Here is a 12,568-nt window from a genome sequence, read left to right as displayed (position 1 = left end):
GGTACTGGGATGTTTAACACTTGTGATGTGACAAGAATTAGCACGTAAAGATGACAGGAACTGTGAAAACCCAGCACTAAACTAATCCCACAAGGGCTCGACACAGCAGTGGAAAGAGAGAGAGAATCTCATATAATATGCAATCACGAATATGACAGAGAGAGAGAGAAGCAGGGCGAGCGGAAGAGACAATGAAAGAAAAAGACCAAGAGAGCCTAGAGAGGGTGAACTGAAGTACTAAGAGAATGAGACCCTATTCTCCTTTCATTTAGCATACAGTATAATGCAAGATATGAAAGAAATGTAATTATAACCAGCAGGCAAGAGACAGAGGCATACGAAGGGAGACAGCGATTGAGGTGAAGAACGATGCAGAAAAAGAAGAGGGGAAATGAGAGGGCGTTAGTAAGGGAAAGAAAGAGTGAGGTGATGTTCTCTGGGCTTGGCAGACACAGTGCTCTCAGTCCCACACCAGCTTCTCTGGGCTCGACAGACACAGTGCTCTCAGTCCCACACCAGCTTCTCTGGGCTCGACAGACACAGTGCTCTCAGTCCCACACCAGCTTCTCTGGGCTCGACAGACACAGTGCTCTCAGTCCCACACCAGCTTCTCTGGGCTCGACAGACACAGTACTCTCAGTCCCACGCCAGCTTCTCTGGGCTCGACAGACACAGCGCTCTCAGTCCCACAACAGCTTCTCTGGGCTCGACAGACACAGTACTCTCAGTCCCACGCCAGCTTCTCTGGGCTTGACAGACACAGTGCTCTCAGTCCCACACCAGCTTATCTGGGCTCGGCAGACACAGTGCTCTCAGTCCCACACCAGCTTATCTGGGCTCGACAGACACAGTGCTCTCAGTCCCACACCAGCTTCTCTGGGCTCGACAGACACAGTGCTCTCAGTCCCACACTAGCTTCTTTGGGCTCGACAGACACAGTGCTCTCAGTCCCACACTAGCTTCTTTGGGCTTGACAGACACAGTACTCTCAGTCCCACGCCAGCTTCTCTGGGCTTGACAGGCACAGTGCTCTCAGTCCCACACCAGCTTATCTGGGCTTGACAGACACAGTGCTCTCAGTCCCACACTAGCTTCACTGGCCTCTGACCTACTTTCTGCCTGTGTTTTATTTAGATCCAACTAAGGCACTGCAAAGAGATTATTTTAGTTTTTCATTTGTAGGTTAATTATGAAATGGCAGGAGTGCCTAATTGAATTCATGCATGGTCCCACAGGGACGTTGTACTCGAATATAGCCTACTATTCTGACAAGATCCTTAAAGTGAAACAGTGTGTGTGTGTGTGTGTGTGTGTGTGTGTGTGTGTGTGTGTGTGTGTGTGTGTGTGTGTATGCCTGCAATGACTGTAGAATACAATGCAAGAGCTCCCAGAAATAAATTAAAGTAAATAAAATGAAACAAACACATAGATCCACTCTGACTCCCTCTTCAGTACTTTAGGTTCCCTAGGGCTTGATGGAGCTAGTATGACTCCCTCTTCAGTACTTTAGGTTCCCTAGGGCTTGATGGAGCTAGTATGACTCCCTCTTCAGTACTTTAGGTTCCCTAGTGCTTGGTAGAACCAATTTTACTCTCTCTTCAGTACTTTAGGTTGCCTAGGGCTTGATGGAGCTAGTATGACATCCTCTTCAGTACTTTTCCCTAGGGCTTGATAAAGCCAGTATGACTGAAGAGCTCAGCTAATTGTGGCATGCAGCTATATCAATTACTTTACAGTAGAAACTAAATTAAACCTCTGTCCCTGGTTAGTGTGGGGAAGTTATTACAGTACAACACCATTACCACACCTAAAGTACATCACTTCCCTCAAGCTCACTGTGATTGTGTTAATGGGGGTAGCCTATACTGATCAACAACATTTTGAGTGCATTGATTATTTGTCAAAGCAGGTCAGTTGAGCTTGCCATTGGTTTGGAGAGGGCATGTGTAGATGGAATAATCTAATGTATTTATCAAATGTGCACCTATTGAAAGAAACCAACAAACAGTTCTACACCTGTACTTCCTCTTCTCTTTCTGTTTTTATCTCCCCCTCTCTTCATCTCTTTTGCGTGTCTACATGAGAGAGTTGTATCAATTTGTAGAATGTTACTCTGTGGAAGATGTGGCAGAGCCTTCTGTGAGTCTAATTCTCGGCGGGGGCTATGCGGGAGCAGGTGTGACATGCTCTGCACACACAGTGCCTTTGTATCTCCAGGAATATGGAGGCTTATTTGGAGCTCTGCTCCACCCTGACCATTGGCTATTTCCCCCCCTCCGCAAACATCATATTAAAATGAACCTGCTGTGGCTGCTGATTTGCAGGTTACTATAGCTTTCTGTAAGGAGGTTACCATGGTACCCAGCTGTCTGGGGTGGTTCTAGCCTCATCTCAGCACCCAGTGTTCTACATTCAAGTCCATTATTCCTGGTCCAATCTGGGTTACTCCTCAACCCATTCTTCTTCTTTGTTCTACACAACCCAATTTAAAGATCATGCGTTAGATTAAGGTTTCTGAATATGAGTTTGGGTTTATGTTATTTGTGAGTGTGTGTTTTATTTTTATTATTCTGCGCTATTTATTCTGTGTGTGTGTGTGCACATGCTGTATCCACATTCTTTATGAATCAATTTCTCTCTTAAAAGCTCACTGTATATATGTCTTACTTTTCCACCTCCATTTTCATTCTTCCCCATGTCTGACTGTTCACTCTTTCCTCTTAACACCTATCCATCTCTTCTCTTCTCTCTGTCTCTCTCTCCCCCATTCCTCTTTGTTTCTCTCTCATCCTCTAAATCTTCCATTCAGGTTTTGAATGGTTGCCGTGGAAACTGCCTTCACCCACTCCCTGTTGATGTAGGCTGGTGCAGCTGCAGCAATCTCTCAGTTAGACAGCGTTGCCTAGAAACAAGTCACATAGCTTTCCCTAGCAAGTACTGCAGGGCCCTGACAATCCTAAACCTTTCTCTTTCTCCAAACCCCCATACCTCTCTTTCCTTTACCATCCTTGTCATTTGTGTCTCTCTTTTGTCCTCTCCCAATAGTACTCTAAAAAAGATGGCTGTCTTGCCATGCCTTATTCAACACCCTCTCTATCTAACTCTGTGTCTGGTCTTAATCCAACCGTGCCCCCTTCCCCTTTCTCTGCAGGTAACTCAAATGAAGCACATTGAGGAAGTATACTCTCTCTTTGAGGTGCAATAGCTCTACTATGCAGTATGTGAATTCTTTCCTTTACACTTCCAACCCTACTTGATACAACATTTAGAAACAAAGCCAATCCTGCTATATTACATCATATATATATATATACTGTATAAGCCATAAGGCTTTGCTTACTTCCCTTCCCCTATTATGAAAACTGTCTCACCCTGCAGCATACCAGGATGTAGCACTAAGCCCCTATTAACCCTGCATGACATTTCTGATAAGCCTGCAGTACACTCTGCATGTCCTCTGCCTCCACAGAGTATTGGATTCTCTACAAGACCACAGAGTGTAGGTTTTCCATAAGCTCAAAAAAACATCAGTCAGTAAGAAAAACAATCTATAGCTTGATACACTCTCTCCCTCTCTCAATCGTTACCCCTACTCTCTCTCTCCCTCTCATTAACCCTACTCTCTCTCTCTCCCTCCCTCTCGTTAACCCTACTCTCTCTCTCCCTCCCTCTCGTTAACCCTACTCTCTCTCTCCCTCCCTCTCGTTAACCCTACTCTCTCTCTCCCTCCCTCTCGTTAACCCTACTCTCTCTCTCCCTCCCTCTCGTTAACCCTACTCTCTCTATCCCTCCCTCTCGTTAACCCTACTCTCTCTCTCCCTCCCTCTCGTTAACCCTACTCTCTCTCTCTCTCCCTCTCGTTAACCCTACTCTCTCTCTCCCTCTTGTTAACCCTACTCTCTCTCTCCCTCTCGTTAACCCTACTCTCTCTCTCCCTCCCTCTCGTTAACCCTACTCTCTCTCTCCCTCCCTCTCGTTAACCCTACTCTCTCTATCCCTCCCTCTCGTTAACCCTACTCTCTCTATCCCTCCCTCTCGTTAACCCTACTCTCTCTCTCCCTCCCTCTCGTTAACCCTACTCTCTCTCTCTCTCTCCCTCTCGTTAACCCTACTCTCTCTCTCCCTCTCGTTAACCCTACTCTCGCTCTCCCTCTCGTTAACCCCACTCTCTCTCTCCCTCCCTCTCGTTAACCCTACTCTCTCTCTCCCTCCCTCTCGTTAACCCTACTCTCTCTCTCCCTCCCTCTCGTTAACCCTACTCTCTCTCTCCCTCCCTCTCGTTAACCCTACTCTCTCTATCCCTCCCTCTCATTAACCCTACTCTCTCTCTCTCCCTCCCTCTCGTTAACCCTACTCTCTCTCTCCCTCCCTCTCGTTAACCCTACTCTCTCTCTCCCTCCCTCTCGTTAACCCTACTCTCTCTCTCCCTCCCTCTCGTTAACCCTACTCTCTCTATCCCTCCCTCTCGTTAACCCTACTCTCTCTCTCCCTCCCTCTCGTTAACCCTACTCTCTCTATCCCTCCCTCTCGTTAACCCTACTCTCTCTCTCCCTCCCTCTCGTTAACCCTACTCTCTCTATCCCTCCCTCTCGTTAACCCTACTCTCTCTCTCCTCCCTCTCGTTAACCCTACTCTCTCTCTCCCTCTCGTTAACCCTACTCTCTCTCTCCCTCTCGTTAACCCTACTCTCTCTCTCCCTCTCGTTAACCCTACTCTCTCTCTCCCTCTCGTTAACCCTACTCTCTCTCTCCCTCCCTCTCGTTAACCCTACTCTCTCTCTCCCTCTCGTTAACCCTACTCTCTCTCTCCCTCTCGTTAACCCTACTCTCTCTCTCCCTCTTGTTAACCCTACTCTCTCTCTCCCTCTCGTTAACCCTACTCTCTCTCTCCCTCTCGTTAACCCTACTCTCGCTCTCCCTCTCGTTAACCCCACTCTCTCTCTCCCTCAATCTCCCAACTCAATTTCAGCTTGTGCAGACACACACACATAAACAGACACACTTCAGTCCATCACCGTGATGATACCTCAACCACCTTAGGGTCCTACACCTGTGTTCTAACTCCTGTCACTGGACAGTAAATCGATGAGTCCTCAGCCTGGGCTGGCAGGCATTAGAGCGGAGGCAGGCAGCTGACAGGAACACCAAACCAGCGCCTAGGCATTCTGACAACCCCTCAGAATACAACCACAGGAGCGAACCAGTCAACTGTGATGAAGTCAGCCCTCTCTGTCTCTCTCACTCGCTGTCTAGTTATCCCTCTCTTCACTACCAGACAGATTCCTAAAATAGTCTTCAAAGGCAATTGTTTTCGCTCCGTTTTATCTAAGATACTGAGTATATGGACAAATGAATGCCTTGATTTCTCTCTTCTTTTGTCAGTGGCAATGGCTTCAAATGTACCACTCCCAGCAGCACCCCATCACAACTGTTAAGTCGGACATGGTGCAGTGTCACACTTCACGTCACCTATCAAAGTCTGTCCCAATTTCCCCTACCTGACCAACAGACAGATATAAGCCCACATTTGCTTGTCTTGTAACAGCTTCTCATTGGCTCTTTTATTTTGGCAGATTGTGTTGCTGTCTGTCATTGGCTTTCCTCTAGTCTTTCCAGCATGCTCCCTCTGGAGTCTCAGCGCTAATGCTTACTATTCATCTGGCAGGGATTCTAAAAGGTCACCTGCATGTTTCCCATCTGACTTCCTTATTTCTATTTATCTTCTGTCATTTCACATCACTATGTGTGCAGGGTGCCTCCATTACAGGAGCAGGCAGCAGATAAACACTGTGTGCTTTTGACCCCCACCCAGCCAGCCATTTCACCTGCAGCACTGGACACTGTGGGCCAGTTCTGGACCAGCATCCCCTGGGCTCCCTGCATCACTGACGACTCCTCCATATGGACCGAGCTGGAACACAAAACACACATTCACATATGCTCATTAGATACATCCTTATCCACTGCCGTATCAACACATTAATGAGCTGAAAGTAAAGTACAGCTTTGGTCATAGCCTATCAAAACCAGCCAGATGTGTGTGCTGGCCCACCAGGTTGTTTAGAAAACCTCAAACATTGTGATTGATGGCATCACAATAGGCTACCAACTCAGTCCTTGGTCAGTTTTGCTGCCTGATGTCATAACTCAAGCCTGTACATTCTGATTGATGACATCACCATAAGCTACCAACTCAGTTCTTTGTCATAGTTTTCCCATACGATGTCATAATTCAGGACTGAATATTCCGATTCATGACATCACAAATAGCTGCCAGTTAAGTTCATATTCAAATATTTTTCCGGGTGATGTCATAACTTGAGTTCAGGTCACAATTTATATTTTGACCATCATTCTCTGAGTATGGATCACGTAAAGGCTATGAATTGTTTTTTTGCAACACTCAAGCTACCAACATATTTTACATATACCTAAGAAGAAACTATTGGAAAAAACAACAATAATAAAAAAATATCAACTTATGTCTTATCAAAACACCATTAGACATGTAATAAATAAATAAAGACTAAAACAGACTTATTTTAGCAAAATTATTATTCATTTGCATATTCTGGAAAATGAAAATATGATTTTTTCTTTTATATAAATGTGTAGTTTTACAAAGTACAATCCACATTAGTAATAAAAAGCTAATTTACCATCATATAGCATCATGTATTTTCAGATTTTTTTAATCAATATTACTTTTGTCATATGTATGTGGTAAAAACTACTTCCATTTAAAAAAATTAAAATAAAATTGCAAAAGGGGATTCTATTCAATTCAAAAAGTAATCCTTTGAGACATTGAACAACAAATATGGCTTAGTTTTCTTTATCTAATTATCCCACAGCCAGCATCGCTGTTAGTGAAAGAATGGAAGTGGTAGGGGCTTTGGCAGCATGCTTTAAAAAGTAAGCCAACATGTTTTAAGTCACTTCCACGCAAATGATATAGCAACCAAATCATAAGTTGCACATATAGAATATTGGAGGATATTATAGGAATGCTGGTATTTATATCACATTTTCAGTAGAATAAAGAATTTTTGGAGAATAACTTTGGTTTTGTACACAGTCATATGATGTGGTATTGAAAAGTACAATCTTAGGCAAGTACATGGGGAGCTAGCTGCAGTGTATCTCTGCAGGTGATCTGTCTATCTGGTCAAAATGAATGATACAGGTCCCCTTCCACCCTCTGATGATGTGTACTACTTAATAGTATGTATCCAGAGAAACCTAGATTAAAATAAAGGTCCAATTTATCAAATTACTATAGGGCAGGATTTTCCAAACTCAGTCCTCAGGACCCCAAGGGGTGCTCTTTTGGGTTTTTGTCATAGCACTACACAGCTGATTCAAATAATAACCTAATCATCAAGCTTTGATCATTTGAATCACCTGTGTAATGTTATAGCAAAAACCAAAACGAGCACCCTTTGGGGTCCCGAGGACAGAGTTTGGGAAGTGCTGGTATAGGGGGAATTAGGTGTTTTTGGCTAGAGTCAAAATGACCCCAAAGGACTAGAAATGAGATTTTGAAAGTCCATATAGATACAGAAAAACTAAACAATGATTTAGATTTGTTAAGAACAACTTGACTGACAAAGTCTAGGCTGTGCGGAGTGACCAGAAAACACCACCATCCGTTTTTCAGGGATACAGTATTTTCAACATAACTTCCAATTACCCTGAAAAACGGAAGTGGAACCTCCGCTCAGGCGTCTTTTTACGCTTACTAAATTAGGTTAGACAAAGTCATGAACATTTTGAAGAATTGAATAAACTACTTTTGTGATATGATAAAAAATACCCCTCTGGGGTCAAAATAACCCCAGTCGGTAAGCTTAAGGGTTAAAAGTTTAAATACATGTCAAGAAAGTGACTCCCATAGTCCAGCCAATACTACATTCATTAAAAATACTCTCCAAAAAGGAAATGGAAACAGACGATACACTTTCAATATCAAAATAACTATACAATCAGACACCCACAGACCCACTCTCATACACACTTCCTCCTCTAATGCTCTAATTATCCCTTCAAGGTTGACACCATGCTTTTAATCAGTCCTGTTTAGGTAAGCCCGGCAGCATTTCATTTGGTGGATGTTTCCAGTGTGCCAATATAATCGCAGTTTGATGTGTATCTGGGAACTTGTGTGTGTGTGTGTGTGTGTGTGTGTGTGTGTGTGTGTGTGTGTGTGTGTGTGTGTGCGTGTGTGTGCCTGTGTGTCTGTTAATTAAGGTGCGTGCAAATATCTTTGCACACTGGTCTGTGTAAGTTGACAATCTGGCTTCCCTTGGGTTATCATGGTCTGTCGTGTATCACTTCACCTCCCATCAGATGTGTTGACTGAGAGGCAGAGCGACAGAGGAAACATTGCATAAACATGCTGCTGCGGCTATGGAACCCTGACCTGTTCACCGGACGTGCTTGTTGCACCCTCGACAACTACTATGATTATTATTATTTGACCATGCTGGTCATTTATGAACATTTTAACATCTTGACCATGTTCTGTTATAATATCCACCCAGCACAGCCAGAAGAGGACTGGCCACCCCTCATAGCCTGGTTCCTCTCTAGGTTTCTTCCTAGGTTTTTGGCCTTTCTAGGGAGTTTTTCCTAGGGAGTTTTTCCTAGCCACCGTGCTTCTTTCACATGCATTGCTTGCTGTTTGGGGTTTTAGGCTGGGTTTCTGTACAGCACTTTGAGATATCAGCTGATGTACGAAGGGCTATATAAATAAATTTGATTTGATTTGATTTGATAAACATGCTGCTACTCTCTGTTTATTGTCTATACATGGTCGCTTTAACTCTACCTGCATGGGCGTATTACCTCAATTGCCTCGACTGATCGGTGCCCCCCACATTGACTCTGTGCCGGTACCCCATGTATATAGCCTCGCTATTGTTATTTTACTGCTGCTGTTTAATTATTTGTTCATTTTAATTTTATTATACATTTTTTGATTATCTATTTTTTATTTAACACTTTTGTTTTCTTAAAACTTAAAGCATTGTTGGTTAAGGGCTTGTAAGTAAGCATTTCACTGTATTCGGCGCATGTGACAAATGCAATTTGATTTGATTTGAGGAGGAGGAGAGAAGGACAGGAAACGTATTACAAAAAAAAAACTGAAATACCTTATTTATATGTATTCAGACCCTTCGCTACGAGACTCAAAATTGAGCTCAGGTGCATTGAGCATCCTTGAAAGCTCCTGTTTCCATTTATCATCCTTGAAATGTTTCTACAACTTATTTGGAGTCCACCTGTGGTAAATCCAATTGATTGGACATGATTTTTGAAAGGCACACACCTGTCTATATAATGTCCCACAGTTGACAGTGCATGTCAGAGCAAAAACCAAGCCATGAGGGCGAAGGAATTGTCTGTAGAGCTCAGAGACAGGATTGTGTCAAGGCACAGATCTGGATTAGGCTACCAAAAACATTATGCAGCATTGAAGGTCCCCAAGAACACAGTGGCCTCCATTTCTTAAATGGAAGAAATTTGGAACCACCAAGACTCTTCCTAGAGCTGGCTGCCTGGCCAAACTGAACAATCGGGGTAGAAGGGCCTTGGTCAGGGAGGTGACCAAGAAATCGATGGTCCCTCTGACAGTGCTCCAGAGTTCCTCTGTGGAGATGGGTGAATCTTCCAGAAGGACAACCATCTCTACAGCACTCTACCAATCAGGCATCTAAAGACTCTCAGACCATGAGAAACAAGATTCTCTGGTCTGATGAAACCAAGATTGAACTCTTTGGCCTGAATGCCAAGCGTCAAGTCTGGATGAAATGTGGCACCATCCCTACAGTGAAGCATGGTGGTGGCAGCATCAGTCACGTCCTGACCAGCAGATGGAGCTATTGTATTAGTTTTGGGGTCAGGACGTGGCAGTTTTGTGTGTGTGAATGTTTGTATTGGTGATTGGGACTTCCAATTGAAGGCAGGTGTGTTGAGTTGCCTTTGATTGGGAGTCCTATATAGGTGTGTGTGTTTTTCTTTGGGGTTGTGGATAGTTGTTCTTGCACTGCGTTTTGTATGCCTGTAAGACTGTTCCTGTCGTGTGTGTTGTTTTCCAGTGGATGCTTTATTCCTTGTTTTGAATTAAAATATGAGCATCCATATTCCCGCTGCAGTTTGGTCTATTCAACACGGCTCTTTTTGTGACAATCATGCTGTGGGGATGTGTTTCAGCGGCAGGTACTGACGGACTAATCAGGATTGAGGGAAAGATGAACAGAGCAAAGTACAGAGAGATCCTTGATGAAAACATGCTCCAGAGCACTCAGGACCTCAGACTGGGGCGAAGGTTCAACTTCCAACAGGACAACAACCCTAAGCACACAGCCAAGACAATGCAGGAGTGGCTTTGGGACAAGTCTCTAAATGTCCTTGAGTGGCCCAGCCAGAACCCGGACTTGAACCCGATCGAACATCTCTAGAGAGCATGAAAATAGCTGTGCAGCGACGCTCCCCATCCAACCTGACAGAGCTTGAGAGGATCTGCAGAGAAGAATGGGAGAAAGTCCCCAAATACAGGTGTGCCAAGCTTGTAGCGTCATACCCAAGAAGACTCAAGGCTGTAATCGCTGCCAAAGGTGCTTCAGCAAAGTACTGAGTAAAGGGTCTGAATACTTATGTAAATGTGATATATAAAAACCTGTTTTTGCTTTGTCCTTATGGGGTGTTGTGTGTAGATTTATGAAGAAAAAAATATTTAATCAATTTTAGAATAAGGCTGTAACATAAGAAAATGTGGAAAAAGTCAAGAGATCTGAATACTTTCCGAGTGCATTGTACGTCAACTCTTATCCACTGTTTGTCACAACTAACCATGCTACTCCAACATTCACAATCACTACCACATCTAATGCACACACAAACCTGAGGGCATGTATGAGTCACAGATGCATTCAGGACTGCATTATTTGTCTTGGCAACCACACATACGAAAAAAGGCCATACGCATAAAAACACAGACCCACACAAACACGCACCCTTTTTCCTAAACATGCATAATACATGTAAAGCATGTAGGCCTGCAGAGGAGCAGCTAGCCCTGGATGTAGCCTCTGCAATGCAGCTCGCAGTGTCTATTCTCCCTCTGCTTTATGAACTATATGCCATCCTGCCCTCTGCTGCAATACACATCACTCAGAGAGAGATGTGGCTATTTATAGTGGGTTTCCCATTGGGTGATGTTGAGTGAGGGATATGAACTGAGGGGTGTGGGTGGGGGTGTGTCAGAATGGGGTGTCTGGAGGATGTGTGTGGGTGGAGAATATGGAAGCAAGGGTTTGGATTGGCTGTGTGCAGAAAGAGGTATAGGGAGTGTACCATTTGAAACTGCTGCAGCAATGCCAAGATGGTGGATGAGAGTCTATGAGATTGGTGAGAGTTCATGAGAGTTCATGAGACTCTATGTCACCATGATATGATACACAATCTCTCTGCATACCAGATCATCAATCCAATATATCAAAATATCCTACTCAAATGCATTAAAACCAAACCGGAAAATCAGACTCCATTTAGATACTACACAAAAGGAGGACCTGCACTCTTAGCAGATGATTGCGTAATTCTTGTAGAATGGCTAAATTGTATGCAGGGGAGAAGCATTGCCCCTGGAGGAGTATATTAATGTGTTTGTATAGCAGTGCTGTTATTAATCTAAAATGTCTTCTGCCGTCTGTGTTCACACCCTCTCCCCTTCCCTTCCCTTTCCCTTCCCTTCCCTCAACACACATAAACACACACACACAACACACTAGGGTTGAATGGCGGGAACCCGGTTACCAAGATTTACCGGCCAAAACCACTTCCTTTTCCCGTGATAAATAACTGCAAGAAACCAGAAATTATAATACATTATTTATATGAAGATCATTGGGTGAGAAGGAACTGTTAAATTATATGCGTTATCTAAATCTGGCTTCTCTAAAGCCTCTGCATGATGAATCAACGCTCAGGGTGGGGACAGACAGCCCATCTCAGTATGGAGCGCAGTTCACAATGCATGAAGACCCATCATCTCATCATGGGAACTCTTTTTGTGAAAGGTAGGCCTACATTTTCTGCAGCATAGCCTATGCTACAGTAAAATAAACACAGAATGAGCGACTAATTTACCATCTCCATCTGGCTTTCAGGGGTCACCTTGTTTTTTCATTGGAAATATTATAATTGTTTTAATTGTAGCTCCAGAGTTTTAAAACAGCCTATCACTCGAATATTATTGCTTTAAATCAGTGCACGCGCGAGCAGTCTCTCTCTCTCTCTCCATCACCCCCATTCAAATTGAATCCAAAATAGATCATCCTTTTCTAGATTGATATATAGCCCTATATATAGATGTCCTAGCCTACCTCTTTGAAGTAATACATTCAATGCAGTATTAGCCTTATATTTAGCTAATTAATGATGGGTTATGCATAATAAGCTTCTAACTTGCAGCCTCTATCTCTTGCGCAATACGCAAGCACCTGTGCTCTGCTGGCCTCTCCTTAAAAACTACTCCTTAGCTTTTGGTGTCCCATGCAGAAAAA

At 43.8% G+C, this 12,568-nt stretch overlaps 1 protein-coding gene across 4 annotated transcripts in view; it reads right to left on the bottom strand.

Moving 5' to 3' along the window:
• LOC106568101 (protocadherin alpha-C2) overlaps nt 1-12,568 on the bottom strand; it is a 62,395-nt gene that overhangs the window by 6,269 nt on the left and 43,558 nt on the right. For all 4 annotated transcript variants that reach the window (XM_045692362.1, XM_045692363.1, XM_045692361.1 and 1 more), the window contains exon 3: nt 5,825-5,910. In XM_045692362.1, the coding sequence (XP_045548318.1) occupies nt 5,825-5,910 (86 nt within the window). The remainder of the gene's footprint in view (nt 1-5,824; nt 5,911-12,568) is intronic.

This window comes from Salmo salar, chromosome ssa13 (assembly GCF_905237065.1).
Source record: "Salmo salar chromosome ssa13, Ssal_v3.1, whole genome shotgun sequence".
Lineage (NCBI taxonomy): Eukaryota > Metazoa > Chordata > Actinopteri > Salmoniformes > Salmonidae > Salmo > Salmo salar.
The sequence above is the reverse complement of the archived record's forward strand: the minus strand, read 5'-3'. Positions and strand labels throughout refer to the sequence as shown.